We start from the raw sequence: 27,331 nt of genomic DNA, 5'->3' as shown, positions 1-27,331 counted from the left end.
ATAATAATTCTTCTATAAAAATTTTGTTTTCCAAAAATAAAAAAGTATTAACTCTTATATTGAATATAATAATTATTGTACAAATATATAGACTTACATCCACAAAAGTTACTAGATTTTATATAAGGGTATTAAGTATTATAAAAGCGAAAATTTTAATTTCAATTTAAGACTTTAAATGTAAGTATCTCACATATCATAAATTTAGAGTATGTTTAGTCTTGTGATTTTAATAAATATAATGTTTTATTTTAAAAAAAATTCTTTTGACAGTATTTTTTATAAATAAATTCTTAAAATAAAGTAAAATAGAAAATAATTTTAAAAATAAAGTGAAATATATAAAAAAAAAATTAGAGGATAAATTGGAGTTATTTTCATTAATTTTTAAAGATAAAAAAGAAATCACTTTATTTTAAAAACAGAAAACATTCTTCACTCTTCTCATCAATTTTAATTTTTTTATTTATTTTAGCATCAATTTTAAATTTATTTATTTATTTTACAAACTAAAAAATGATTAAAAATATAAATTTGTTTGTTGAAAAAGGAAAACTAAAAATATATGTAAAATATTATTGATATATTATACTATTTAATATATACAAAAATTTTTATGCATTGAGAAAAATAATATATCACTTTTTATTTAAAACTTTAAATATTTTAATTAAGAATATTAATAAAAATAAATAAGAAATTAGTTACTAAATCTTAAGTGTGAAACAATTTTCAAATAATACTTAACATAAAAAAGATTTTTTTTGAAACAAATACCCAAATTCAATTATAATAAATATTGATTTTATTTTAAATTTAATATAAACTCATCATAAAGAGGCATTTAAAAATACCATATTACAAAACTTATTAAACATTAAACTTAGATCGGAGGGATGCGCCAGGCCCGTGCTATAGTGCAACGCATGGGCGACGCGCGAGGACTCCAGCAGCAAGCTACTGTGGCGAGCCCTCTCCCTGAAAAAATTAATTTAATATCATGTGGACCGATGGTCCACGTATCAGATATTAAACTGATAAGAACAGATACTACACTTGATCTTAGCCAAAAGGCCGAGAAAGGTATGAATTGGAAGGTCACTTCTTTCGCAATTTATAGCCCTCCCCTCCTTCACTCCGAGTCTCTCGTTCCGATGTGGGATACTGAAACTTCAAAATTTATAGTACCGGGCTTAGGTTGTAGATTGGGCAATGGGCCCAAAGGCCCCAACTTGAGGATCCCCGGTAAAGCCCAACCCACCTATCAAAACCATTGCCCTGAGAAGGTGCACGTTCGCGGGAATCAAAAGCTGCCACTGCCCTCGCAATGGTCTTCTCCTTCCTCACTCCTGCAACCACCACCGTCGGCGCCGCCACAGCCATCATTCAAAGGAAAGCAATAATCTTATCTTCTACTTCCAAGTCATTTCCGTTAAAACCAGAAAGAGAAAGAACTATTTACGCCCTAAATTGTTAGAAACCCTAACAATACCCTACCCCAACACGACTCTTCTCCCCCAAGAATCTCCACTTCCCATTGAATCCCATGAAATCCTTCAGGAGATTTCCTTCGATCAAACTTCCGGAGAATCTTTCACTATCGTCGTCGGAGACGACGATCAAACTGCGCATCAGAATGAGGCTGAATCGCGTCAATTTCTTCTCTCCCCGACCTCCGGCCCTGCCAAGGTCGAGAATGGAGAAGTTGGCAAATTTTCTACAGGTTCACTCCTAAAATTAGGCTTGTACTTGGTTGGGATTTTCGTGTTTCAGACAATTTGTGCTGTTTGGGTGTTAGGATCTGCGGATTCTGATCAGGAACATGAAATTTCGGATAGTGAAGCTAAGGGTTCGCAATTGGGTGCCAATGAAAGAAATAAAGGAAAAATTTTGTTGAATTTCGGTGGCAAATTTTTTGGTGAAAAGATTGGTAATAAATCGAGCCATGCTGTTTATCTGAATGAGTCTGAATTGGAAGAGAAAATAGTGGAAATTAGGGCAATGGCAAAGGAAGCCCGTGAGAGTGAGAGAAAGAAGCTGAAAAACAATGGCATGAATTCATATTTGGAAGAAGCTGGGGGAGGTGATGCTGATGAAGATGTCATTTCTAGTATAAGAAGTGGAATCCAAGAAGAGGTTGATACACGGTTGCTTAAGTTGCAGAAGAGGTTGAATGCTACACGGGAGAAGTCCCCATTACCGTTAGTTAGTCATTTGAACAAGTTTGGCAAGGTTGAAAACAGGGTGAATGGGGATCATTCGGATGTAGCTGAGTTAAATAGAACATTGATGTTTAAGAAAAAGATGAAATTTCGAAATGCTCCCTCTATGCCAAGAAATGATCCAAAGGGGTTTCAGCCTTTGGAAAATAGTGATATATCCAAGAAGAAAAAAAGTAGTTCATCCACTGTAGATACGATAGTGGACCTGCCTGCTGGCAATTCACAACAAAATGATTCCTCGTCTTTGGAGGAAGATTGTGGAAGAAATGCACTTAGTAAAGAATCAAGCTCATTGCAAAATCATGGGAAGAAGTTGGAGAAAGGAAGAGAGGGAAAGAAAATGGGAGGCATTGTGAATCCTGAGTTTGGGAATGGTAATATTCCTAACACACATTATATTGCATGATTTCTCGGTAGCTCTGTTCAAGTATTTGTCATCTATTCAAATTTATATCTGGTTCCACAATTTTCATTATGTTTCATCAGAGGTGAAAGAGTTATCGTCTAGTTTTCCTGGTTCTCTTACTATTGAGCCAGTACTCAGGGTCTGTTACAGTGAGATTCTCTGATACGATTAATGGTGGTAAAAAATTTTGATTAAAATTCTAAAGTTTTATTAAAAATCTTTTGCCTTTCTGGAAGCTTGAAGAAATGGCTTGGCAAATACTGTAGTGTATGTTTTCTGTAACCAATGAAATGTGAGGTATATTTATGTTAATATTGTGTAAAAACTTCAGTTTGTTGTTAAATTTTAGTTGTTGTCCAGGAGCCCACTCATGAAAAGCCTTTGGTTGAAGCAGTGAAAAGGCGATCAAGTGAAAGGGAAACAAAAAATTCTCAAAGCTTGACAAAAGAAAACCAGAACACTGTCACAAAACCCAATGCCGACTTGAGTAGAAATGGCAGTTCAAATTGCAGAAAAGTTGGAAGCAAACCAGTGGCTAAAGGATCCAGGGATAAGTCATCAGACATTAAGGCGGATTTGTGGTGGTTGCATCTTCCTTGTGTAATAGTATGTAACTGAAACTTATAAATTTTTGCTTGTGGAATTTATAGTTTTGCTCAACAGCATGAACTCATTCATGGTCTATGATTTTATTTCATATGTGAGACCCATATTCTAATGAAATTTACATACCTTTTTTTATTCATATAAAACTGAGATATATTATAGAAGAAAGAAAGGGTTACAAAACATGTATTCATATATACATGAACCGAGTTATTCTTCTTTGTATATGTCATAATTGAAATTTGTTGTTTCTTCTTTATATATGTCATAATTGAAATTTGTTGTGCATGAACAAATCCCACATCTTTAACTCAGTTGGACTTACAACTTCTCACTGATGCATTAATTTCTTGTTTTTACTACTTCTTGTCTGGTAATAGATCTATGCCAATATCCTTATTTCAGTCATTACCTAACATTTTATATGTAGAGCATGCTAAATCTATTTACCCAACATTTTATGCGTGTGGAATGTAATAAATCTATAATTCTTCAAAAAATATTTGAGTTTTGTGTTCTCCATTTTTCATCAGAAAAAATCATAGGTGTATTCATCAATGCCACAAGACTCCAGAAGCAATTCCTTGCTTCATCCACCCCTTGTATAGGTCATATCCTCTTTGATATCCTCCACTGTTATGGCAGATGATAGACCCAACTGTCACTTCTTGTTAAAATTGCCCTGTCAATTCATCCATAAGCAACCCAGAAAGAAGTGAACGTCTTGTCCTGCTAGTCACTGCTTTCTTGTACACGGCCCTTAGTAATACCATTGCATGCAGATGATATTCTTGTTTGGGATTAGCATTTTGTTATGTGTCCTACTAAGCTTTTAATAACTATTTATCCTGTTTCAGGCTGTTCTTATGCAGAGAGGTTCTAACCATGAAGAACAAGGCGGACTGTACACCTTAAAGACCACTTCTCATGAATCAGACCCAATTGACTCATCATACACTGTTGCTTTTGAGGACCGTGGTGATGCCACTAATTTCTGTTATCTACTGGAATCTTTTTTTGAAGAACTAGGCGATTTCAGTGCTGACATTGTTCCTTTGTCAATAAAAGTAAGAATCTCAACCTGATTCTGAGAACTTCACTCTTACCCATGCATCTTTACATAATAATGCTTTCGTTGGAATGCAAGATTTATATGACTGAACATAGTACTCAGGCCCAAGTAAACTCACTGTGGATTGAGAGAAATATATTGACTATATCTGAAATATTGGGTTACTCTAGACATACCAAACCTTCTTACCACGCCTTTAAGACTTTGGAAAAAACTGATCACGTTTAAAATGTCTTTTTTGTGTAGTCCCATGGTTGATAATATTGTTTCTTTCTTTAAAGGTTGGATGGTCATGACATTGAAGTAGGACGTTAAAGACATGTTGGTGCTATATTGACAGGAAAAAAAACTTGAACTTTTGCAGGAACTTCATGAGGCAGTGAAATCAGATGGCATGAAAGTAATTGTTGTGAAGAAGGGGCAGCTTCAGCTTTATGCTGGGCAACCACTCGCTGATGTTGAGATGGCTTTGCTCTCTTTAGTTGAATAAAATCCAAATGCATTATCCACCAAAATTCACAAAAACGAAATGGAGGAAACAGAAATGAAGATCGGTGTTTCCAAAGAGCCTGTGTACCAAAATTGAAAATCTGTTGTACAGGAAACACAGAAAGGAGTTTGGGGCTCTAGGGATTTTTCTATAATGTCTGGGGCCTTTCTTTATCAATCTGTGAACAAATTTTGTTACAAGAGGGGCTCGTCAAAGTAAACCAACTTTTTCCGCAGGAGATGATTTTGTTTCTAAAATTGCAAGCATTGTTGCTGAAGTTTTGAGAGGCAAATTATGTAAACACATGTAAACACAAATGGAGCAAAAAATGGCCTGAAGTTTTGTTTCAAATTGTTTATTTGTAGCTGAAGTTTTGATTCTATACTTTGCTGGTTCATCAGCACTCTGTAGTGACTCAAAAAGAGGGGAAAGCACTGTGTTTTCACAACTCCATTGTTTCTGCCTAATGTTTCCTCTGGTTAATATAACAGAACTGGACCTTGAGTGCCCATACTGTGAAATGGGGAACTCAACCTTTTTGTTTGTGCAACTGCCCCCGCGGCCCCCTCTCTGGCTATGATTTCTCGTGTGGACCATTCAGAATTTTTTGTTCTTCTATTGCCCTCATCTAGAATCATGTAACCTTAAACAAACCATCCTTTATTGCTTTCCCTCATATAGAATCATGTATTACAGCATTTACATGAGCTGAGGAACAAGATCTAAACTACATGAACTGAGAAAAACAAGGTCTACGCTCATCGGTTGTGCGTATCACATAAAACTACTGAGAAGAGATAATTTTAACCATCGATTGAGCATGAAGAGGGGTTAAATTTGATTGACAAAAGTTTTGCCATGATTCCTGTTTCTGTTCTTCATTCTCCGTAAACGCATCATAAATTGAGATCACAGTGCTCCTAGCTGCCTCCCTCGCCTCAGGCAGTCTATCATTCAACAATTCAGCAGCAATTTGAACCAGTGAAACCAACCCAAACTCTTTCATTCCCTCCAGCCCCTGAAAAAGATTAGATCACCAGTCAAACGCAATTCTGTGGGTGCAAGTTAACAGGCATGAAAGAGTGATTAGTCCATTATAATTATACCATCTTGGAGACACAATGGGAGATGGATATGGCAGCTTTGGCCCTGATTCTGAGGTTGGCATGGTTAACATAAGCCTGGAGCTTTTGGAGCAGAGGGAGAGGAGTCATGGAACCCACCATTGCCTTGAGTGCCTTGTCTGCTTCTTCACACACAAACTTCTTATCTTGTGATGCCTTCAACAATAGCTGCAGCAGCTGTGTAAATCACCCAACAAACCAACCAAGCTAGTAGTCAGAAAATAACTGGGCATTCATATATTAGATGATGAGTCTATTTGAACTTCATATTTTGCTTCATTTACAAACTCTTTCTATATTTTGCCTCACTAATTATCCCACAGAAGAATCAAATACACAAAATGCAGCAGAGGTAAGATCATAGAGATGGACCATACCATGTGATCAAATGCATCAGAGTTGGTGGGCTGAAGCAACTCATCACCAAAGGTATTGAAGATATCAGTTGAAGCCATGATAGAGGTCTTGGACAGAGCACTTCTAGGGTTCTTCATGGCCTTCACCAGCACCAACAGCACTTTTTCTCTGCGAACACCACAAACATCAGCCAACCCCCATCTTCATTTTCCGAAAAACATTTCAAAATTAGAAATTCCCTTACAAGATCGGTGCCATCAGAGCGGAATGATACAGCGCAAACCGCCTAGCGTCGTTCAGAGATTCACACACCTTGGCCCAATCCTTGGAATCCAATCCCTCAGTCAAACCCTTCATTTCCAAACGAAATACACACAATTAACTCAAATCACAAGTAAATTTTCCCTCCAGAGGAGCCACTGAGAGAGGGAGACTTACAGTTATCTGGATTTCTGGGTCAGGCACGGCTTTAAGATTCTCAGAAGAGATGTAGTCAATGGTGGCATCTGCAGTTGGTGGCAATGGAGCTTTGTTCTCATCATTCACACCAAAATCAGACTGTTTCTGAATTGAAACTGCAACTTTCGCTTGCTTTTTGGGCCTTTCCGGTGTTATCGGGAGAGCATTATCCAGAGACCTCAGAGCCATTTCTTTGAGAAAGAAAGAAACAGATCCAAACAGAGAGCGTGTGTGTGTCTGGAAGATTGAAGCGTTTGATTGATTTAAAGGAATCAGTGGCTTTGATGCTAAAATGGAAAGTGAATATGTCCGACCTTCGTATCTTAAAATTTAAATTTTGAAAACCAGAAGGCCTAAAAAAAGAGACGTTGAACTTTTCTCCTCGTAACGGTTACATTTCTGAAAGTGGGATGGCGCTTGAGATCCTCTGCGGTGGAGTCCATGTACAGTTGCTATGTTCGTATTTCAAGGATGGACCGATGGAGCCTCTGCCCTATAAGGTGGGCCCAGATCGGATGGTTCTCACTCACGAAAGGTAAAATCCTATCCAGACCCCTGCAATAAAGCTAAATAAATTTTGAACCCCTAATTTTAAAACATTATTTTAGTGCCTTACCCAAAATTATTAATCAAAGGAAAACATAAGGAACAAGGAAGGGGAAAGAAGTCACATAATTTTTTGTGGTTTCAATTTTTTTTAATAATTAAAAATTTGAAAATAATTTTGAAGCCATGCTTGATTAGCTATTTCACTTTTTATTTTTAAATTTCGATTGTCAAAATATAAAAATAAAAGTATTAGAAGGTTGTGCACTCTTAAATTATTTAATTAACACATGTTGAAACAAAAAATTAAAGCATGAATATTAAAACCTTAATGAAAAATGTTTTTATTTATTTATTTATAATCGAAGAACCTTCCATGACTAAACCGACTCTCTATGAGAACCCAAACCTCAAGATGCTGACCGTCCCAAACAATCAGTATCGAGTAAATTTAGGGTATCATCAATGACAAGATTCAAACTCAATATCATATGTCACTTATTGAGACCACACTTCTGGATAGTATCAATTGGTTTACTTGATGGGTCCTTCAATGAAAAATCATCAAAAATTATAATTAATTTTTTTTAAATAGTAAAAAATAAGGTGTATCCAAACAAGCTTAATTAAATTTATAAATTTAAAAGTAATTTTTTATGAGAAGTGACGCTTATATACTCATTGCACCATGATCTCAATGAGAGATGACTAGAAATGCAGCAGCTGCAGATTTGTGTTCATATCATTTTCACAAAGAAACTCCATTCAGGAGTATAACATGTCCCCTCCATCTTCAATAACAATCATTCTCAATGAAAAATAAATAAGATACATTCTCAATAAAATCAACAAAACCCTAGTCCCACTTATTCAAGCTCCACTGCAGTGATCCTGTTTCTCCTGTGTCTCTGTTAGTTAGGTTCATATCCACCTCCAAAAAATTAAAACATCTGGTGTTTCTCACCAGCTCATCTTTTTCAGTCGAATTCACTCTTTCCCTGCACTCAACCTGAATAAAATGACTCCTCAATTGCAGATTGCTGAACTGTCTGTCACAAAGTATTCCCAGGGAAAGCGAGTTCATCCCTGTAGAATAATGTGATGCTACGAAGAATCTTTAGGAACAGAATGCTATTTGTTCCTCATCAACAAAACTAAGGAGGGCCCTTGTCTCATCAACAAGAAAAAAAGGTGAACTACAAGATATCCAGGTCTCCAGTAATTACCAAAAACTTAATCCTGATGTTAGAAGGATCTTGAAGCATGTTGAGACTTGGCTGTTTCTTTCAATACAGCACCCACAATTGCAGCCTGTTCAAGGCATTCAGCCTTATGCAGTGCGTCTAAAAGAACGACACAGGTTTTGGCATGTATATTGCAACCTTTCAAACGAGTTTCCTCAAAAAGTGCATATGCATCCATAGCCTTGTTTGCACTGCTCAATCCTTCTATCATAGCATTATAACTAGCTGAGTCAGGCATGCCCCCATTTGCCTTGAACCTACTGAAGAGCCCACTGGCCTCTAATATGTTTCCAGCCTTTGCAAGTCCTGAGATCATGGTGGTGTAGGTGATTGTATTGGGTTTTAATCCTAGCTTCTGCATCTCTTGCCAAAACACAAAGGCCTTGTTGAATTTTCGAACCCTACAGAGACCATTTATGAGAATGCTGTATGTTATCTGGTTGGGAGGGCATTTCAAGTCTTTCATAGACTGAAAGCAGATGAGGGCTTCATTAATTTCTTCGGCTTTTACCAGTGCGTCAAGCAAGCAATTCCATGTATATACATTAGGTGTCAAACCTTTCTGCATCAACTCTTCCATGATTAGATATGCTTCATCAATTCTACCCACCTTCCCGAACCCATCAATAAGACTACTATACACAACTACATTTAATTTTATTCCATTTGATTTTGCTTCTTCAAAGAGCATGTATGCTTCATCAAGTCTGTCAATCTTGGCAAGCCCATCAATGACAGAACCATAGGTAACCACAGTGGGTGGGTGACCCTTCACCTTCATTTCCTCCAGTAGCTGGTAAGCTTTGTTCACCTTACCTGACTTGCAGAATCCATCAATCACAGCATTGTAAGCATGGGTGTCCAGAACACAGCCTTGCTCCTTCATTGCATAGAACAGCTCATAGGTCTCATTTGCCAAACCTGCTTTTACAAGACCATGGATAAGGATAGAATAGCTCCGTGCGTCTGGAATGAAGCCATGGGCATTAATCTCCCGAAACAAAGCCCTGCCTTTCTCAGTTTCACCAGCTTTGAAAACACAATCCATGTAGGTATTAATAAGGGTTAGATCAGGAGAACAGCCTGTATGGACCATCTCCTTGTAGATCTTGTGACCATCTTCCTTCCTACCGCACTTGAAGAAGCTTCTAATGAGGGATGTATAGACAATAGCACCAGGAACATGACCACAATCCAGCATCTTTTCATATAGCCTGTAGGCATCATCCACTCTACCACATTTACCCAAACCATCTATGAGAGAGGAAAATGTAACTGCATTTGGGGTGCAAACTTTATCATCCATCCCTTCAAATATAGAACAAGCTTCCTCAAGTTTTTGAGCTTTACATAGCCTATCAATCATTATGTTCACAGTCAAAACATTAGGAAACAGGCCAGCTCTTTCCATGTCATCCCGAATTTCCAAAGCAGCGTTGAGTTTCCCTTCCCTGCAAAGCATGTCTATGAGAATATTATAAGTTGGAACATTGGGAACTGCATCTCTCTTCATCTCCTCAAAGATTCTTAAAGCCTCCTCAACTCTCCTTTTCTTCCCAAGACAAGTAAGAATGCAGTTGTATGCAATAACACTGGGAATGCTTCCCTTTGCCTTTTGCCTCTCAAGTAAACCATAAGCTTCATCAAATTTTCCAGCTGATCCATAACCCATGATCATGGTGTTGTAAGCATAAGCACATGGAACTTTCCTATTCTGTTCCAACTGTTCAAATAGCTCCACAGCTTCATCCAGTCTATTAGCTTTGCAGAGAACCCCTATCATGCTAGTATATGTCACATCATCAGGCATAAGGCCATGTGATTTCATCTCATGAAAGAATTTCCAGGACATATCCACCTTACCTGCCTTGCCAAAGCAATCTATACAGACATTATAAAGAACGATATCTGCATCTAAAGAGTTGCTCTTCATCTCATCCAACAGGGAAAGAGCAGCATCAACCCGACCTTCCCTGGCAAATACACGAATGAGAGTTGTAAAGAGATGCACATTTACTTCATAACCTAGCTCCTGCATCTGATGAAAGAGAATGAGCATGGGATCAGGCTCACGAACCTCAGACAGAGCACCAATTAAAATTGTATACGCTGAAAATGCTGGGCGGAACTTGAACTTTCGCATGGTTTGTATAATATCAAAAGCCTCTCGCAACTTCCGAGACTTGACACAGTTTGCAACCAGCTCAATAGATATGTTACTAGATGGGCCAAACCCAGAAAGACTCATTTCTTCCAATATACATTCCAGATGGTCAAACTCTGTATTCCGAGCCATTACCATGAGAAGCGAATTATATGCTTCTGGACAATGTACTTTTTCAGTTTGTTTCTCAGCCCATTGAAAATAATTTACTGCAGTATTGGCATCCTTAAGTCTCTTCAAGACTCCAATTACTAATTCTGGTAGAGGTTTTTCACCAAGTGCAGATAGAGAGTTCTCCAAGGTTGGTCCCCAAGGACCACTCTCCAAGATACAGCATACATCATCCACTCCTTTTCTTATACCCTCATTGTTTCTAGGGATTTTTTTATCAACACCATCAGCCGAAAAAACAACTTTCCCATCCACCTCAGAAGGTCCATTACATGAGGATGAGAACTTCTTACAAATGCTGGAAATATAACAGCCTTTTGGAAAAGAATGAAAGATTTGTCCTGCAGCACCACATAAGGCAGCTAGCAATTAGTACCAAGTTAGAAGAAAGGATGGGGGGTTTGGTCACTCAAAAAAGCAACTGTAGACAGTATACCACTTATCAATAACAGTTTGGACATGCAAGGGTAAAGAACCAGCCAACCAACAAATTCAACTCTACAAATGGTTCACCAGTAAAAGATTTATTTATCAGATGATACAGCTATCCAATCAACCCCTTTCTTCAAGTATCAACACCCTCCTCAACTAAGAAGGAAAGAAATTATGCGTGCATAGACAAACGTGTAATGTGTAAAAGAAAGAAATAAAGGTTTAAGATTGCATGGGATTAGGACACATGGAAAATGCCCAAGAATATGAAATTATATCACTCAATAAAGAAAACAGCCATCCAGTTTACCTTGATTCTTAGTTAAGAGCATCTTCATCTATGCATTCTGAGTTGCTGCTATGCCCCTTATCCTCCAGAACTGCAAGTCGATGATTTTATAAAGTCAATGCAATCATATGACAGAAGCACTACCAAAATCACACACACACATGTTAACACATGCACACATAAAAATTACATATCATTAAGATTGGTAAATATTTCATTTGTTAACAATGACATCACATCATCTGAACGAAGCCCATATTATGTTCACATCTAAAAATTTGGAACTAACAATTTGGGTGAAATTTTTGACAAACCTAACGACCTCTCAAAAAATTGAACTACTCCAATACAGCCCAATGATCATAGACCCATCTGTATCTTCAAGCATGTAATCAATAAATAACAGAGAGAATTATATGATAGGCAGACCAGAAAACATAGAGAACATTACAATGTCTGCATGTAGCAATAAATGATTTTATTCCCATTTGTGAAAGATGAGATTTTAAATCCCTTTTCTAATCACTCAAAGCCTAGTTTTACCTTAGTTCGACCATTACTCTTTTTCTATTGCTCTGTTTGGTTGTTGAGAAAATGATGGAAAAGCCAAAAGAATAAAACTTTGCATTTTAAATTGTTTCATTATTTGGAGTTCGATAGAGCCCAAGAAGAAGGGAGAAAAACCTGCATAACTAAAATCAGAGCAACTTATAGGCTTAGTAGTGGTGAGTTGTTCACTAAACATAGGATTCAAAATGTTTATTCTATTAATTTTTTTCTTTTGCCACGTTTTCTCATCAACCAAACTGAGCCTTAAGTTGAAATTCAGATACACAAATAGCAAATCGAACTAACATGTCAAGAATCATCACTTTACAATACTTGATCGGTTTGGGAGAGTTTCAACTGAACAACGAACTCTAGAAAGATTTCAATTTTTGAAAAAACTAAATTGAAGAAAAATAAAAACTTACAATCTTCTGGGCCAAATCAGGGAGAAAGCTTTCAGTTTAGGGTTTTGAACAGAAGTGTACAGACGGAGAATAAAACGCATCGTTTTGGCATCGACTAAAACGACACCGTTTGCTCTTTTCAATGCCCATGTGAAAACGACACCGCTTTATCATTCTAATATTTTTCTGGCTAGCCAAACACCATGCATTTCGCATCTCTTTGAAATTTGGGTAAAAATGGCTCGTTTAGTCACAAAATATATATCTTTCAGGTATTTGTTGAAATATTAGGAATGTTTTCCTTATATCATTTAGTGTTTAGATATTAGGAAAGTTAAGATATTATGAATATTGAGATATTAGGAATATTGAGATATTAGGATATTAGTTGTTATTTCCTTATATTATTCTTTCCTTGTATCATATTTTCCCATTCTTAGAATGGTAATTACCCTCTATATATACTCTGTACATGAACGAAAGAAAGTATGAATGAAAAACTATCATTCATCAATTTGAAGATGGTATCAGAGCCAGGGAACTGAAATCCTGGATATTTTGCCGTAAGGCTAACAATTGTCCCTCCTTTGTGAGAGAGAAAAAAAAAATGAGTGAAAAAAGTACTATTGTTTTTCAATCTGAAGGTACTTTCAATCCAGGAATTATTTTGACTGAATCAAACTATGACGTTTGGTCACAACTCGTGGAGATGCATATTGCCGAACAGGAAAAACTTTCCTACATCCAAGTGTGCAGGAAGCCTTAGTTGATCCAAGGTGGAAAGCAAGATTGGTTAGCCGATATTCTCACCAAAGCTGTCTCAAGTCAAGTATTCTCAAATTTTTTTAGACAAGTTGGGCATGTGTGACATCTATGCACCAACTTGAGGGGGAGTGTTGAAATATTAGGAATGTTTTCCTTATATCATTTAGTGTTTAGATATTAGGAAAGTTAAGATATTATGAATATTGAGATATTAGGAATATTGAGATATTAGGAAAGTTGAGATATTAGGATATTAGTTGTTATTTCCTTATATTATTCTTTCCTTGTATCATCTTTTCCCATTCTTAGAATGGTAATTACCCTCTATATATACTCTGTACATGAACAAAAGAAAGTATGAATGAAAAACTATCATTCATCAATTTGAAGAGTATTTTCAAAAACTTATACTTAATATGGTCTTTTTTAACATAATAAATCTTCAATGGATATCTAATCCCTATCTTAAAATTTTTATTTAAATTGAAATATTGGTAATATTGAAATTTATTTAAATATCATTTAAAGTTTATTCATAATGGTTTTAAAAAATGTTTTTAACTTTTTTAACACTCGAAACATTATAAATACTAAAAATACTGATTAAAATCACTATTAAACATACTTTTACATTGAATTGACAATTTGTTTTTCATATAATCCAAAACCCTATTTGAAGGGGTCGGTAAATAATCCAATAGATGGTTTTGTTAAAAAATCAAAATTGAAAATAATTTTTGTAAAATTGTTTTTATTTTGTAATATTTTTGTTGGGACAAGTCTAATATTAAAGCAACTTCAATATAGAATTAATTTGTTTTTTTAATACAAATAAAAAAAAATTCAAACACCTACCTCTTTAAAAGGACCTCTAAATCATTACCAAGCACTTCCAATCCTTCTTAATGTACTCCAAAGTCCAAAATTCCAAGTACGTGTAGCGTAAGGGATTCTACTTGACTATAACCTTTAATCCTTACGATTTTTCTCAAATGATAAATGAAATTACAAACATATCCTTTGTCTTCTTCTCATTTTTAATCTCACTTTCTTACGTAATTCAGAAGACGCGAACATTTCCGTAATTTCACAAGTCGAGAAAAAAAAAAAAAAAACCCAATGGAATCCCCATTCGGGGTTGTATATGGTATCTGGAAGCTCTTACCAGCAATGGCTGTGAAGACTCTGATCGGACTTCCCGCACTGTGACCAATACTCAGAAAATGCAACCTCAATACCACAAACCCCGCTCCTACGGCCCTCCGGTGAAAATGGCGATTCCGCCGGCGCAACACTCTGATAACGACCGGAGCAGCGGCGAGCTACGCGCTTTGGATTGCAACCTTACCTCCCTCTGCGACCACATCCAATTGGAGGGCTTCACTTCGGGTTCCTTCTCTGACATCGTCGTCCACGCAATGGGCTCCACCTACCGCCTTCATCGCTTGATCCTCTCTCGCAGTTCTTACTTCAGGTTTGCGCTTCTTCTCCACTCTTCTGTGAAAGGAAATATTATTTTAGGTTTTTTTGTTAAAGGAAATTGAAAACTGCCTATGTAATCTTGGTTATTTTCAGTAGTTTGTTTTGTCTTTTGTGAAGGGTAGTTGGTGGTCGTTCAATTCATTTTCGATGGGAATGTTGTTGAGGATTTTTATCATTATGATACATAGATTGGAAGCATGAGATTTGTTTAAATAGGCGATAATTGAAGTACTTAATCGTGGGTTAAATAGCTCCTATGTGCATATGCGGATTTTTTAGATAGAAAGGATCGGGAAATAATGGATGCATTTCTTGAGAAGTGGATGTGAAAATTGTGGATGGAATGAGGCAAAGTTGTCCCTGCGACAAAATAAATAGTGGAAGTGAGACAAGAGGAGGTATAAAAGGAATGTGGATAGAGGGTGTGGCAAAAAGGCATGTTGGTTAATTTTTTAGCTTGTGTGCTAGGATGAAGTTAAAAGAGTGAAAGACATGTGTTGAACCAAAGTAGTTGGTTCTCCTAGATTGAAGTGGGTTGATTTTCTTCATTTTTATATATGATTAGGTTCATTGGTTATAAAAATCGAGGTTTTGTTTAGGCTCAAATCCATGATCTCAAATGTCCAATGTGACCAAGTCTTAAGATTTGGATAGAAAAAGCAAAAATTGTTTTGTTAGTTGCTATAACTATCATTGTAGTTATCCTGAGAATGGAAAACCTTTTGCCAATAGGCACAGAATCAAATTGTTTCATGCCTTTCCTTTATAATGCCAATTGTCTCTTTTGAGTCGAGTCACTATTGTTAACTATTTCATGTGCTTGTTTGTATTTTCATGATTATGACTTATGTGGGTACAACTTTATTTGCTGCATATAATATGTTTGGCAGGAACATGCTTCATGGTCCTTGGAAAGAAGCCAATGCTTCAGTTGTGACTTTGCATGTGGATGATAGCAATGTTAATGGGGAGGCAATTGAAATGGCTTTGGCTTATCTTTATGGTCATCATCCAAAACTTAATGACAATAATGCATTTCGTGTTCTTGCCGCTGCTTCTTTTCTTGACCTTCAGGTATCCAATACTGTAGGCCAATAATATTCCTTTCATTCTTATTGTATAACCGTGATTCACAAAATTGTGATGCACATTTCTTTGTCATATTCTTTTTCTTGGCCTACTTATAGCATTCTTGGTGTTTGTGTGTGTGTGTAATCCACCTTGGAGATTTTGCATGCAGGATTTGTGTGCGATTTGCACAGACTTCATAATATCTGAACTGTGGACTTCAAACTTCTTAGCTTATCAGGTTCAAGATGCCTGCATAGCCTCTTTCTATATTACCTATATGCCACCCATTTCTATAGTTATTGACTGCATCTGTTTATGATTCAGGTATTTGCAGAGAGCCAAGACTATGGGATACATGGAGAACGAGTTAGAAATGCTTGCTGGGGCTACCTTTGTCAAAGTGGTGCCATGGAGTTGAAAGAGGTAGGGGATGAATATATTTCTGTCCAGAAAGGGTGATATTTTTAAAGCTGGATAGAAGTGTAAACAAGGAAGTAAATGCACTGAGCTAGCATTGGCATGACTGGTGTCTTGAACAACATGCTCATTTATTTGTTATTAGAATGCTTACTCCTAATTTAAATAATTGTTAATCTTTGTCTAATTATTTTCATGTTATCAGTATGAACAATATAAATGTCCTATGTTTTATATCATTTTGTTTAAAATTTTATATTTTGTGATTAAGTTTTTGAAATCTGTGCTAAAATCTTAAGCCAAATGATTTTAGAATCTGTGTCCAATTCTTAAGCAAAATATTTGAATCTTACAATTCATTATAAGAATTTTACAAATCTCAATTAAGATATGAAGATTTACAAACTAATTGTTAGATATACTAAACCCTATAAATTGATTTAAAATCAGGATTTTTGTCCGTCTATTATTATTACCACGTTCCAAATGTGGTTTTATTCATAATGGAAGATGGTGGTACTAATAGTTGTTGTATGGGAGAATTATATTCTGATTAGCTAAATGATGGAGGACTTCTGAACTTGTTCAGTGGATTTCTTAATAAATGTGATTAATTTCTTTTCGTATAATGGTTAAATATGATAAAGAATATGTACTGATTTGGCCTCTTTCTGTTGGAAATTATTTTATGATGCATAAATAATAGTATGGAGAAAAATAACAAGTACATAAGATTTTATTTTATTTTTTTTAAAAAAAAGAGGCAATGAAGAAAGTAAAATAATTGAAAAATGAAAGTTATGAAGAAATGAACTTAATGTCAAAAATCACCAATTAAAATATTAAACTATTTGTACACAGTGCATTTCTTCTTTTATTTACAATTTTTAAACAAATTGTGTCTAATTAAAAATATTTTTTGTTGCATGATACACTTAGCTAATCCTCTTTGCATCTACAGGTTCAATTAACATGACCCATTCCTGTAAGTTATATATTAATTCCACTATTGTTACAGCAAATGCTATCTGTGTCATGTTTTCCCATTTGGAACAACTTTTTGAAGAATCTATCTTATCATGTTTACTTCTTTTACTTGTTTTTTAGGATGCACAAATTTTTATGTTGTTACTTTACTCAATTATACTATCTGTGCTGCTAACTCATCCCATGATGGATAGGTGCTCCCTAAACTTTCCTCTCAAACTTTGCATGCATTGTTGACTTCAGATGAACTGTGGGTACCTAGTGAAGAGAAAAGGTAAGGGGCATTTTGAGCCGCCTCCAAAACTAGGTTTTGTGACTCACAATTTATATTCCTATGGTCTGGATAACGCCATTTTCTTTTTTTTTTTTGTCAAAAGGTTCGAACTAGCATTATACACACTCCTTGCAAAAGATGCTTTTTGCAAGGCTGAACATCCTGAGCAAGAAAGTTCCACTTCTGAGATGGGGATGGGCACTCATTCGAATTCTTCTAAAGTGAAGGGAAAGAACTTGATTGATAACAGCACTAGTAAAATTTTGGAATCTGAGTTAGGGCATATGAATTTAAAAGATGAACTAGAAGGCCATAATGCTGCTCATAATATTCTGGTTGAGCTTGCTGACGGTGTGGTTGACTTCCAATATGGGGCCAATACAATACAACAAGTTTCATGCACTCAATCAAATGTGGGGCCAAGATACTCCTGCAACATGGAACGAACTACATCATTTAGCAACACATTTTCAGATGGAATTAGATCCTCATGTTCTTATGTTGAAATGCCTACTGCTGTTGGAACTGATGGACTTGGGGCTAATGAAGTGGCTATGGAAGGACCATCTGAAGAAGGTTCATGCTACCTGAATAACAATAATTGGCTTTCTGGGGATCAATCAGCACACTGCTCTTCCATGAACTCTTCCTGTAATGGCCCCATGCCCAGTGAATGGGGAAGATGTGGTCTGTCTCCTTCATGTGGTGACAGAGTTGTGGGCAGAAGACAGGTAAAAGGTCATGATAAAGGGAACTCTGGGGTTTGTAGGGAGGAATATGATGCATTTGCTAATATTTTTGAAGGGGGTTCTCTCTTATATTGCAACATGTCTTTTGAGGCACTTCTGAATGTGAGACGGCAGCTTGAAGAATTGGGATTCCCTTGCAAAGCTGTGAATGATGGTCTTTGGCTGCAGGTCAGAAACTTAAATTTGTTTGCATTCTACTACTATCTACAGAATGCTTATGGAAAGCAAAGATGAGGAGTGTTCATACTTCCTATCAGTGTTTTGCATCTGGCATACAAGGGAGCATTGGGGTCCAACTTTTGCCTTTTACCTGAAGCCTCCTATTTTAACCATCTTACCTAGCATCTTGGTGACCAAAGAAAATGTATATATCTGCTAACCCTCAGGCTGAAAGTCAGATGGGTTCAACTCAAGCCCAATCTGACTCTAGGTGGCCTTGGGTAGCTTCTTTTTGTAGACTGAGTTGATTTTGGGTTGGGAAACATTAACCTGGCCTCAGTTTGGGTTAGAATGGGAAGATGTATATCCCTGTGATACCTGCCTTCACCCATGGCTGAAAATATGTGATATATAAGAATACATCAACCTTGAAGATCCGTAAGATTAATTGGTGCATCATCATCATTTATAAAATAACGTAATTTGAAAATTAACCAAGAATTTCTTCTTTTTAATATTTGCCAAATGTTTTTTTATGATTATAATATTTTAGCATTATAACCGGTTTTGTTGGGGCTAATATTTATCTCTGGATTTGGAAATGGTTTTTCTTGTTTTATAACCTAAACATGAACCCTCCAATCCAGCATGGAAAAATGAACCTAGGAAGACACCTAGTCTACCCCATCTCAGATAGAGGGCATTAGAGGCTTGGTTGGGCTTGAGGTTGAGTTGCAATCCTGCATGAGCATCCAAGTTGCAGCCTACAAAACACCTGTAGATCTGGTTCAATCTAGGAGATCTCCACTATGGGACCTCCTAGAGTGGGTATAAAACCCTTATGTGTGTGTGTGTGCGCGCGCAAGCACTATAGTTTGGGCATCTTTGTCATCCCAGTACAGGCATTCATCCTTTAAAAACTGCCTGTGCTAGTGGCTTTGATACAAAATTTTAAATTTTGACTATATGGCTATCATACAGATGCTTCTAAGCCAGCGGGTGCAAGAAATTGGTGCTGACACTTGCAAAAATTGCTTCCAAATGAGTATGGCATGCGCATGCCGGCAACCATTTGGAATTTCACATGGAGTTAGTACTACAGGTTATTACACACAAGAACATGATCAGAATAATCCACCTAACCACATAGGGAATGTATATGTCGCAGAATCTGCTCAGGGGCAGGGAAGTAGCCACTTTAGGCCTGTTAGAGTGCATGTTAGAGGAACTGTTGATGGGCTTGCTGGTATTGGACGTGGAACTACATTTGTTTCTGCAGCTGCTTGGCCTCCAACACGTTTTGTCTTCTCCCGTGTACCCTATAGTATGGGCAACAGAAATTGCCAGCAGTCTCTTGTTAATGATGATTTAGAGGCTAGAGCTGACCATAATGGAGATCTATCTGGAGATGGTTTAACAGCTTTAGTTGGGCTTAGCCAAGGAGGGAGCAACATACCCAATGTTCATGTAGAGCAAACAGAGAGAGGGTATGAGACGGACCTGCAGAGCAGATCAAGTGGAGCTTCCATTACAGCACCGAGTACTAGCGGTATTCCTCTGCAGATGCTAGATTCACAAGAGAATGCCATTGGAATCGAGTGGGAGAATGCAAACAGTTCTTCTATACCACTGGATATGAAAACACCTTTAAGTCACTTCCCTCCTTTTCGTTTTGGGTAAGTTCCTTTCACTTTGCATATTTTAGAAGATGTCACACTACAAGGCTTCCAGAGATATTGTGTTTTTGTGTTAGAGACTGATAGATGCATCAAGTGGTGGAACTACTTCTAGCCACCACCCAAATGTGCATATTGATCGCTTTCTCTAGAAAAACTATGTTACTGCAAATTGTTTTTATTTGATCAGATGAATAGGCTGCTGTGTTCGAGTATGTGCAATCCTTTTTTGCTAGGGATTTTTGGCATTGTAGTCAAATTATTGGTTCACTATTTGTTGAAGTCCTAGTCCATCATCAGTCTTCTCACATCATTATGAATCATTAGAACCGATCCTGAATCCTATAAAAATTCCCATCTTCCAAGTCATTTTTTATCTATTTTTTTTAATTGCTGGCTACTGAACTTTTCTTTCTTCATTTGACTTCAGCCAGTAAAAAATACCTTCAATCTACATTGTGATAATCCCCAATTGGTTCTGCAGGGTGGAATTTGAGGATGTGCACAGGCTTAGTGATGGCCAAGTCAAGCACTCTCCTGAAGTATTTTATGCTGGTTCTTTATGGAAGGTGTTTGAATATCACTTGTTCATTCTGGTTATCTATGCTCCTGGACTGTTATGGGGCTTCCAACCACCTTTACCATGTCCTGATACAGATTTATTGATTTGATTTGTTGGATTTTACAGGTTAGTGTTCAAGCTTTTAGCGATGAAGACCCTCAAGGACGCAGAACCCTTGGTAATGTTCCAACTAGCCGAAAGATTTTCCTTTGGGAAAAATTCATTCTGTGCATCAGAACCAGAAGCAATCATATTACCATGTTGAGTTCTGTACATTCATATGATTCATTATTTCAGGATTATTTCTTCATCGACGGAAGGCAGAGATAGCTGATTCCATCAGAAAGGTCAGCCCTATCCTTTGTAATCAAAGAATGAGATAGCCTTTTGTATCAACTGTCATCTATGGAAATTGTTGCTTCATAAATTTTCTTTTCTGATTGCACCTTTTTTTTTCCTGTCTCATCTGATGTCAATTTGTGATCATTAACCACAGTTCTGTAAACCTCAAGCTTTGGTAAATGATTATGGAATTTGGTGCTTGGCTGAATCTCCAACCCCATGTTTTCCACCTGTTTTCAGGTTCATATGTATGTGGACTCTCGTGAAAAGGTCACTGCTCGTTATCAGGTGAATCCTAAGTAACCCTCATTTTCTTCACTGATCATATTACAGACTTTCATGCCCAAAAATCGTTTAATAACTCTGGGGTTCATATGCAATGATTATCCAGTTGATTTGCCCGTCAAAGAGAGATGTGATGGTGTTTGGACGCTTCAAACAAACGGGCATTCCCTTACCAAAAGCTCCCAAAGGTTGGGGCTGGCGCACAGCCTTGTTATTTGATGAGCTTGCAGACCTCCTCCAAAATGGAGCCCTCCGAGTTGCTGCTGTTGTACAGCTTATATGAAACCAAACACAAGGTACTTTACATCTCTTCCCATCTGTGACAATGGTGATAATGGCAATGCACCCTGCAAATTCGGAAAATGCTGACCAGTTACTCATTATTTCAGATGGATCACAACTATACTACTTTTCCTTCGCCCCAAACCAGTTACATTTTTTTTTTTTTTTTTTTCTTTCCCTTTTTAATTTGCTTAATTTGTAAGTCAAAAGTGTTACTCTCATAATTTGTCATGTGAAGTAAATATGGTGAGAGAGATAATAATGCATTCGTTACTTTTTCCTTGCCTTTGTCACGAATTGGTTTTGGAGTCGTGGGTTGCTCGACGATAGTGTGCTTGGCCGAATAAGAGCCTCCGAGATAAGCCTGTCTAATATTTAAGTGGCTTAGAATAGAGGAGTGGGCTCACAGAGGAGCTTTTGAGTTTATGTTGTCAGAATTCAATGAAAGTTTTATTATATAGTGGGCTCATATGAAATATTTTATTAATTTAAAAAAATTAATTAATTAATTTTTTCTATTTTTTTCATTGTATTTTTTCTTAAATTTTCCGAGAACCCAAGGTTTTTGGGCTCTCAGACCAACTAGTCCGATTTTTCTTACCTCAAAGCCCAAACTTGTTAGTAATTGGGCTTGGGCTCTCGGTTCAATCACTCCACTCCAGTCAATGTCTTCAAATATTTTAAAATTTGTGAGAAAAATGATATTTTCTAGGTGAGAAAAATAAAAATGAAAATGACACATACCTACTTGGGTGAGGAAAATGAAATGATTTTTTTTTTTTTTAATGTCTTCATTTTTTGAAGCTAATGAATTTTTTTTTTCTTACATTTGATTTGTTTGACGATTTATTAAAGCAATTTATTAACATTATAGGGCACAAGTATCGAATATATCAAACAAGACATAATTTTTTAGAACATTTTTTATTCAAATTCAAATACAATTTTTTATCAAAATTAAAAATGAATTGTTTTCAATAGGGTGTAGTTTATATACATTTAAATGATTTTGATTTGTGAAAGTGATAACTTACTAGATGCAGTTTAATAATGATAAATAATTTATAAGATTTTGGTTAAATATACTTAGTCTTTATTGATTTGAAAATTTTAAATATTTTTCTTATATTTTTCATTTAATATTTTTATTAGCCTTCTATCTTATTCAACATCACAACGGTATTTGATGAATTTTCAAATAAATGGAAATTAATTGTATTTAACTATAAAATCTTATACAAGTCACCGAAATCTGATAAGTGGAATTTCTAAAATCCATATTATTTTTAAGAGTTATGTCATTAAAAGTGTTATTGGAAACTCAATTTTAAAAACCTAACCCTCCATTTTTATTTTTATTTTTTATTTTAATAAAATTATCCTTTTTTTTCTGAAAATAATAATTTCTTTTAAAATATACGTGTAAATATTTAAAATAATTAAAGACATTTATGTAAAAAAATAAGTTATTTTTTAAGTAAACATACGTATAAAAGTTAATTTCACAAATATGGGATGATTAACCAATTAATTCTATTTTTAAATGTAAGGAAACATGACTCTGGCTTTTGCCCCAACCCACTCGATTTTAAGGTATTCAGAGGAGAGCAAAGGGCTTTTGGGGGCTCTGTTCTGCCTCCACCGTCACAGCCGCCACGCCCTTTTAGGGGATCCCATCCACTTCCTTGGACAGTGGTGGACACGGACCAACAGAGACCCATGAAGCCTTCAGCTCTCCTGAAATACTCGGCCAACCTCACCCGCAAAGCATAGCCCGTTCTGCAGCGTCTGCGCAGGCTCATGAGCCTCCACGAATCCGACACCACCTTACAAACCTAGGAGCTCCATGCAGGGTAGCCAAATCAGCACCTGAGATCTCCTTCCATAACACCAATGCCAACAATTTGGGTATGCCTTCTATGCCTTTCCCATCTGTTCTCAAATTCATACTGCCAATTTAAACCCAATATTCTGAAAGAAGTGAAATTAACTCAGACGGGGGGCTTGGTCTTTGGTTTGAATGAAGTTATCTCAATGGCTTTTCTTGACTACTTGATTTATTAGATCATCTTTCTTTCTTTCTTTTTTTATTGAAGGATAAGTTAGTGTGTTGGATTGGTATTTGGTTTTAATGTAATTGTATTAATGTGTAGCAAGTATTGCACTTAATTTTATCTAAGGACTAGGACCATTTATATTTATTTTAGTTTAAAATTTAAGATATGTTGGGTAACGGGTTTCGAAAATAGTTCTAAATAATTGTTTATGATAACGGTTTTTAAAAATTATTTTTTTTATGTTTTATAAAACAAAAATTTATTTAAAATTCTATAATATTTTTAAATATATTTTTAAAATAATTTTTTTGTCTAGTGTTTAATTTTTAATTATTTATATAATTTTTTTTAATACAGTCATTTAAAAATAAATAAAATAGTAAAAAATTATTAAAAAATGTTATTTGAAATACTGTATTTTTTATTATTAAAAATAGAAAATAAAAAATAGTTTTTAATCATTAAACACGTTTTTTTTTAAACAAAAACAAATAAGCCCTAACTTCTAATTAAAAAATAGTTTTTTTAATTCATTATAATAAATAATAAATAATAACAATAATAACAAACGATAATGTAAAATAACAGTAATTAGATTTACATAATTATTAGATTTACATAAAATAATTATATCTTTACATATTGGAGATGAGGATTCTAACAATTGTTTCATTTACTTTATATCAATATCAAGTTTATCGTACCCTTATTTAGGTTTAAATTCAATCATTCTCTATTCATTAAACATCCAAATTCAACAAAATTTTAAACCCATTCACCTTGTATTTTTTTAAAAAAAAAAAATTTATATGAACTGTCCATCAAAATTATTAATGGATGATCGAATTCTTACTATTTCATGAGCCAAGAAAATAAACATGAATAAAATAAAATAATTAATTTTAATTTGTTTTAAATTTTGTTCAACTCAAAACACTACTTTCTTCCCAGGGTATGTAAGATTCCACACCACAGCATGGTTCGTCTTCCGAGGAACCTATCCATTCCCCTCCTATGGCCAACACGAAGACCATCCATCACTTCTTTCTCTTACAGCTATGTCTCTGCCGGGGACACTCCCCAGAAAGAAAGACCCAACTTCAATTTCAAGGCTTACATGCTTGAGAAGGCCAAGTCAGTGAACCAAGCCCTAGACAAAGCCATTCCACTGAGAGAACCCCTGGAAATTCACAAGGCTATGCGCTACTCACTCCTCGACGGCGGCAAGCGCATCCACCCCATTGTCTGTATCTCCGCCTGTGAGCTAGTTGGTGGCCAGGAATCCACTGCAATGCCCGTGGCTTGTGCTGTTGAGATGTTACATGCTGTGTCCCTGATGCAGGATGATCTCCCTTGCATGGACAATGATGATATCCGGCTAGGGAAGTGAGAGTGTTACCATACTTGCTGCGGATGCTCTCCTGGCGTTAGCTTTTGAGCATGTAGCAACCATGACTACAGTCGGTGTGGTTCCTCCCATGGTGACTGTCCATGCAATCCAGGAACTGGCAAGATCAATTGGTTCCCCAAGGGCTAGTTGCTGGGCAGTTCTTGGACTTAAGCTCCGAGGGTTCACCCGAAATTGGATTGGAAGGGCTTGAGTCAATCCATATCAACAAAGCTGGACCGCTGCTAGAGGCCTCCGCTGTAATTGGAGCTATGCTGGGAGGTGGGTCGAGTGAACAAATGGAGATACTCCGCAAGTTTGGAAGATGTGTTGGGTTACTGTACCAGGTTGTGGATGATATCCTTGACATCACCAAATCAACCCAAGAACTAGGGAAAACGGCTAGGAAAGATTTGGTGGCTGACAAGGTCACGTATCCAAAACTGGTAGGTATTGAGAATCAAGAGAGTTTGCCGAGAAATTGAATGGGGATGCTTGGGATATGCTCTCTGAGTTTGATCAGGAGAAGGCGGCTCCATTGCTTGCTATGGTGAACTTCGCTACTTACAGACAAAACTAAATTGTTGATGCCCTCATGGATTCTAAAAAAGAGAGTTATTTCCATTTGAACGTGGCATTACAAATAAAAAATATGTATATATATACCTCGCAGAAGGCTTGCTCTTTGGTCAAGTACTCTGGATATCCATCTTCTTCCATCTAGTTTCCATTCTTTGTCACAGAATTTTTGACCGAGCATTGGTCTAAGCTTCTTGGATGCTTGGCTGATTCCAACTACTTCCCCTTCTGGGGTTAGTGGGTGGATTATGTGACCAGTACTCTATTGAATATGCTATTTCATCTTGATCAGTTTATGCTATCTTCTCAGAGAAGAATCATCCACATGCAGTATTTTCCGTTTTCAGATGATCAGGGAACTGTCTGGTATGCAGTCTTCTTCATTCTACCGGACAAATACTCTCCACCATATTATTAATTTATCTTGCTAGTTGTTGGGTATGGGCTCTTTCCGCCAACAAGTTCTTGGGGCTTTTTACTCCCTCTCCATTCCTTGTTAGTCCAAAGGTCAAAGTCTTCCTTTTGCAAATGCTCTTGAAGACCTCTAAACCAACCACACTTTCATAAATGTATGTCAGTGTAGTACCCATACTTTTTTCTCCAATTACAATTCACGAGCCAGGGAAATTTTTGGCTCTTGGTCAATTGACGAATTCTATATTACAGCAATATCCACACAAATTAAAATTATTGAAAATAAACTTAAGAATTCAACTTTAAAAAAAATAGAGAAAAAAAAAAATTAATTGATTTGGTTATAGCTAGGTAACCCTCTATAATGGTGTAGCTATAGAAATATCGATCAAATCACTTTGTCAAAATATACAAGACGTCTAGGTTATACAAATACAAAGATGTATTCATTGATAAGAAATTAAAAAAACATATACGATGATTGGTTTGATGATAAAATAGAATCTTGGTTTGCAAACAAGGGCATCGATTTCATGAGAATTGATGAACTTGTAGATTCTCTTTAGACTTATGAAATGTTCATTCCTAATATGAAGAAATCATGAGAAATCATTTTTAAAGTTTCTAAAATTGAAGGAAAAAAGTTAACAATTTTATTTCAAACTCTTAAATTTAAGACTTTTTTAGATTGTGTTTTAATCTTTATTGAAAACTCGAGGTTGTTGCGAGATGAACCGGAATGATATAGCTAAGTTTAGAAAGATCCCAAGACAAATTAAATTTTTTTAAAGTATGGAGTGGATTAGGTATTTTAAAATTGAACAAAAATATTTTTAAAAACTCATTAACCACTCAAGCACTAGAGAGTGCTCAAACACTCCTAAAGGCACTCAAGTGGCACAAAGATTTCAATCTCCGCAAATATTTTTATTTTTATATTTTAATTGATATTATTCTAGAAATTCAAGTTTGAATCCATTAGGCATGCTAAAAATGGTTTTGAACTATTGATATGCTTTTTGGAAAAACCTAATTTGCCTTTCTAAATCCAAAATTTCAAATACATTCGTTTTTGCATTTGTTGAGTTGAGAAGAAGATTTATATCTACGGGTGTTTAAGAAATATCCATTGAAGTACATTAGAGATGTGAAGTTTAGTATAGATTTTAAAAAGTAAAACTTAAAGATAACATATAGCAAGATATTATTCTTTTAAATAATGGATTTGTAATTAAAAATCTTGGACCTCGGGATTTTTATGTACGTACTTTGAAATCTCATGTCTTATGTTTTGATTATTCTTTACTA

At 35.9% G+C, this 27,331-nt stretch overlaps 4 protein-coding genes, 1 non-coding gene and 1 pseudogene across 8 annotated transcripts; 3 read left to right on the top strand and 3 right to left on the bottom strand.

Moving 5' to 3' along the window:
- Window positions 1-891: 891 nt before the first annotated feature.
- On the bottom strand, window positions 892-1,087 carry LOC117915498. The gene has a single exon (XR_004651407.1). It is a non-coding gene; the product is annotated as a U2 spliceosomal RNA (small nuclear RNA).
- Window positions 897-5,244, top strand: LOC117914456. The gene is made up of 5 exons (XM_034829805.1): window positions 897-1,324; window positions 1,443-2,596; window positions 2,978-3,234; window positions 4,092-4,301; window positions 4,671-5,244. Exons 1-5 carry the CDS (start codon window positions 897-899, stop codon window positions 4,794-4,796), a joined length of 2,175 nt encoding a protein of 724 aa, XP_034685696.1. The 3' UTR covers window positions 4,797-5,244.
- Window positions 5,245-5,435: 191 nt separating this feature from the next.
- LOC117914414 lies at window positions 5,436-7,038 on the bottom strand. The gene is made up of 5 exons (XM_034829763.1): window positions 6,716-7,038; window positions 6,522-6,628; window positions 6,298-6,445; window positions 5,903-6,097; window positions 5,436-5,814 (listed from the first exon to the last, which is right to left on the bottom strand). The coding sequence occupies exons 1-5, from the start codon at window positions 6,923-6,925 to the stop codon at window positions 5,581-5,583; spliced, it is 894 nt and encodes a 297-aa protein (XP_034685654.1). The 5' UTR covers window positions 6,926-7,038; the 3' UTR covers window positions 5,436-5,580.
- A 949-nt stretch (window positions 7,039-7,987) lies between these two features.
- LOC117914409 (pentatricopeptide repeat-containing protein At3g06920-like) lies at window positions 7,988-12,575 on the bottom strand. 3 transcript variants are annotated; one of them, XM_034829756.1, is made up of 3 exons: window positions 12,557-12,575; window positions 11,604-11,673; window positions 7,988-11,202 (listed from the first exon to the last, which is right to left on the bottom strand). In XM_034829756.1, the coding sequence occupies exons 2-3, from the start codon at window positions 11,629-11,631 to the stop codon at window positions 8,528-8,530; spliced, it is 2,703 nt and encodes a 900-aa protein (XP_034685647.1). In that variant the 5' UTR covers window positions 11,632-11,673; window positions 12,557-12,575; the 3' UTR covers window positions 7,988-8,527. The 3 variants fall into 3 exon arrangements, with proteins under 3 accessions (XP_034685647.1, XP_034685649.1, XP_034685646.1); XM_034829758.1 differs by lacking the exon at window positions 12,557-12,575 and adding an exon at window positions 12,438-12,456; XM_034829755.1 differs by lacking the exon at window positions 12,557-12,575 and having other exon boundaries at window positions 11,604-12,502.
- A 1,831-nt stretch (window positions 12,576-14,406) lies between these two features.
- On the top strand, window positions 14,407-21,879 carry LOC117914410. 2 transcript variants are annotated; one of them, XM_034829759.1, is made up of 13 exons: window positions 14,407-14,774; window positions 15,673-15,856; window positions 16,023-16,091; window positions 16,178-16,276; window positions 17,452-17,531; window positions 17,635-18,448; window positions 19,421-20,115; window positions 20,600-20,684; window positions 20,804-20,855; window positions 20,975-21,024; window positions 21,260-21,307; window positions 21,411-21,600; window positions 21,694-21,879. In XM_034829759.1, exons 1-12 carry the CDS (start codon window positions 14,524-14,526, stop codon window positions 21,585-21,587), a joined length of 2,604 nt encoding a protein of 867 aa, XP_034685650.1. In that variant the 5' UTR covers window positions 14,407-14,523; the 3' UTR covers window positions 21,588-21,600; window positions 21,694-21,879. The 2 variants fall into 2 exon arrangements, with proteins under 2 accessions (XP_034685650.1, XP_034685651.1); XM_034829760.1 differs by lacking the exon at window positions 14,407-14,774 and having other exon boundaries at window positions 15,776-15,856; window positions 16,010-16,091.
- Window positions 21,880-23,173: 1,294 nt separating this feature from the next.
- Window positions 23,174-25,715, top strand: LOC117914413 (annotated as a pseudogene).
- The last annotated feature ends 1,616 nt before the right edge of the window (window positions 25,716-27,331 follow it).

Source organism: Vitis riparia, chromosome 5, assembly GCF_004353265.1.
Source record: "Vitis riparia cultivar Riparia Gloire de Montpellier isolate 1030 chromosome 5, EGFV_Vit.rip_1.0, whole genome shotgun sequence".
NCBI lineage: Eukaryota > Viridiplantae > Streptophyta > Magnoliopsida > Vitales > Vitaceae > Vitis > Vitis riparia.
This window is presented reverse-complemented; position numbering and strand designations above follow the sequence as displayed.

Excerpts from the sequence above, each read along its gene's own strand:
- LOC117914409 (XM_034829756.1), bottom strand. The coding sequence starts at position 11,631 with ATGAAGATGCTCTTAACTAAGAATCAAG. Across the intron at positions 11,203-11,603 it reads GCTCTTAACTAAGAATCAAG|GACAAATCTTTCATTCTTTT; the intron begins GTAAACTGGATG and ends GTGGTGCTGCAG.
- LOC117914410 (XM_034829759.1), top strand. The coding sequence starts at position 14,524 with ATGCAACCTCAATACCACAAACCCCGCTCCTACGGCCCTCCGGTGAAA. Across the intron at positions 16,092-16,177 it reads CAAACTTCTTAGCTTATCAG|GTATTTGCAGAGAGCCAAGA; the intron begins GTTCAAGATGCC and ends TTTATGATTCAG. Across the intron at positions 20,116-20,599 it reads TTCCCTCCTTTTCGTTTTGG|GGTGGAATTTGAGGATGTGC; the intron begins GTAAGTTCCTTT and ends TTGGTTCTGCAG.
- LOC117914456 (XM_034829805.1), top strand. The coding sequence starts at position 897 with ATGCGCCAGGCCCGTGCTATAGTGCAACGCATGGGCGACGCGCGAGGA. Across the intron at positions 1,325-1,442 it reads CAAAAGCTGCCACTGCCCTC|AAAGAGAAAGAACTATTTAC; the intron begins GCAATGGTCTTC and ends CGTTAAAACCAG. Across the intron at positions 3,235-4,091 it reads TGCATCTTCCTTGTGTAATA|GCTGTTCTTATGCAGAGAGG; the intron begins GTATGTAACTGA and ends ATCCTGTTTCAG.
- LOC117914414 (XM_034829763.1), bottom strand. The coding sequence starts at position 6,925 with ATGGCTCTGAGGTCTCTGGATAATGCTCTCCCGATAACACCGGAAAGG. Across the intron at positions 6,446-6,521 it reads GCTCTGATGGCACCGATCTT|AGAAAAAGTGCTGTTGGTGC; the intron begins GTAAGGGAATTT and ends TGGTGTTCGCAG. Across the intron at positions 5,815-5,902 it reads CCCATTGTGTCTCCAAGATG|GGGCTGGAGGGAATGAAAGA; the intron begins GTATAATTATAA and ends AATCTTTTTCAG.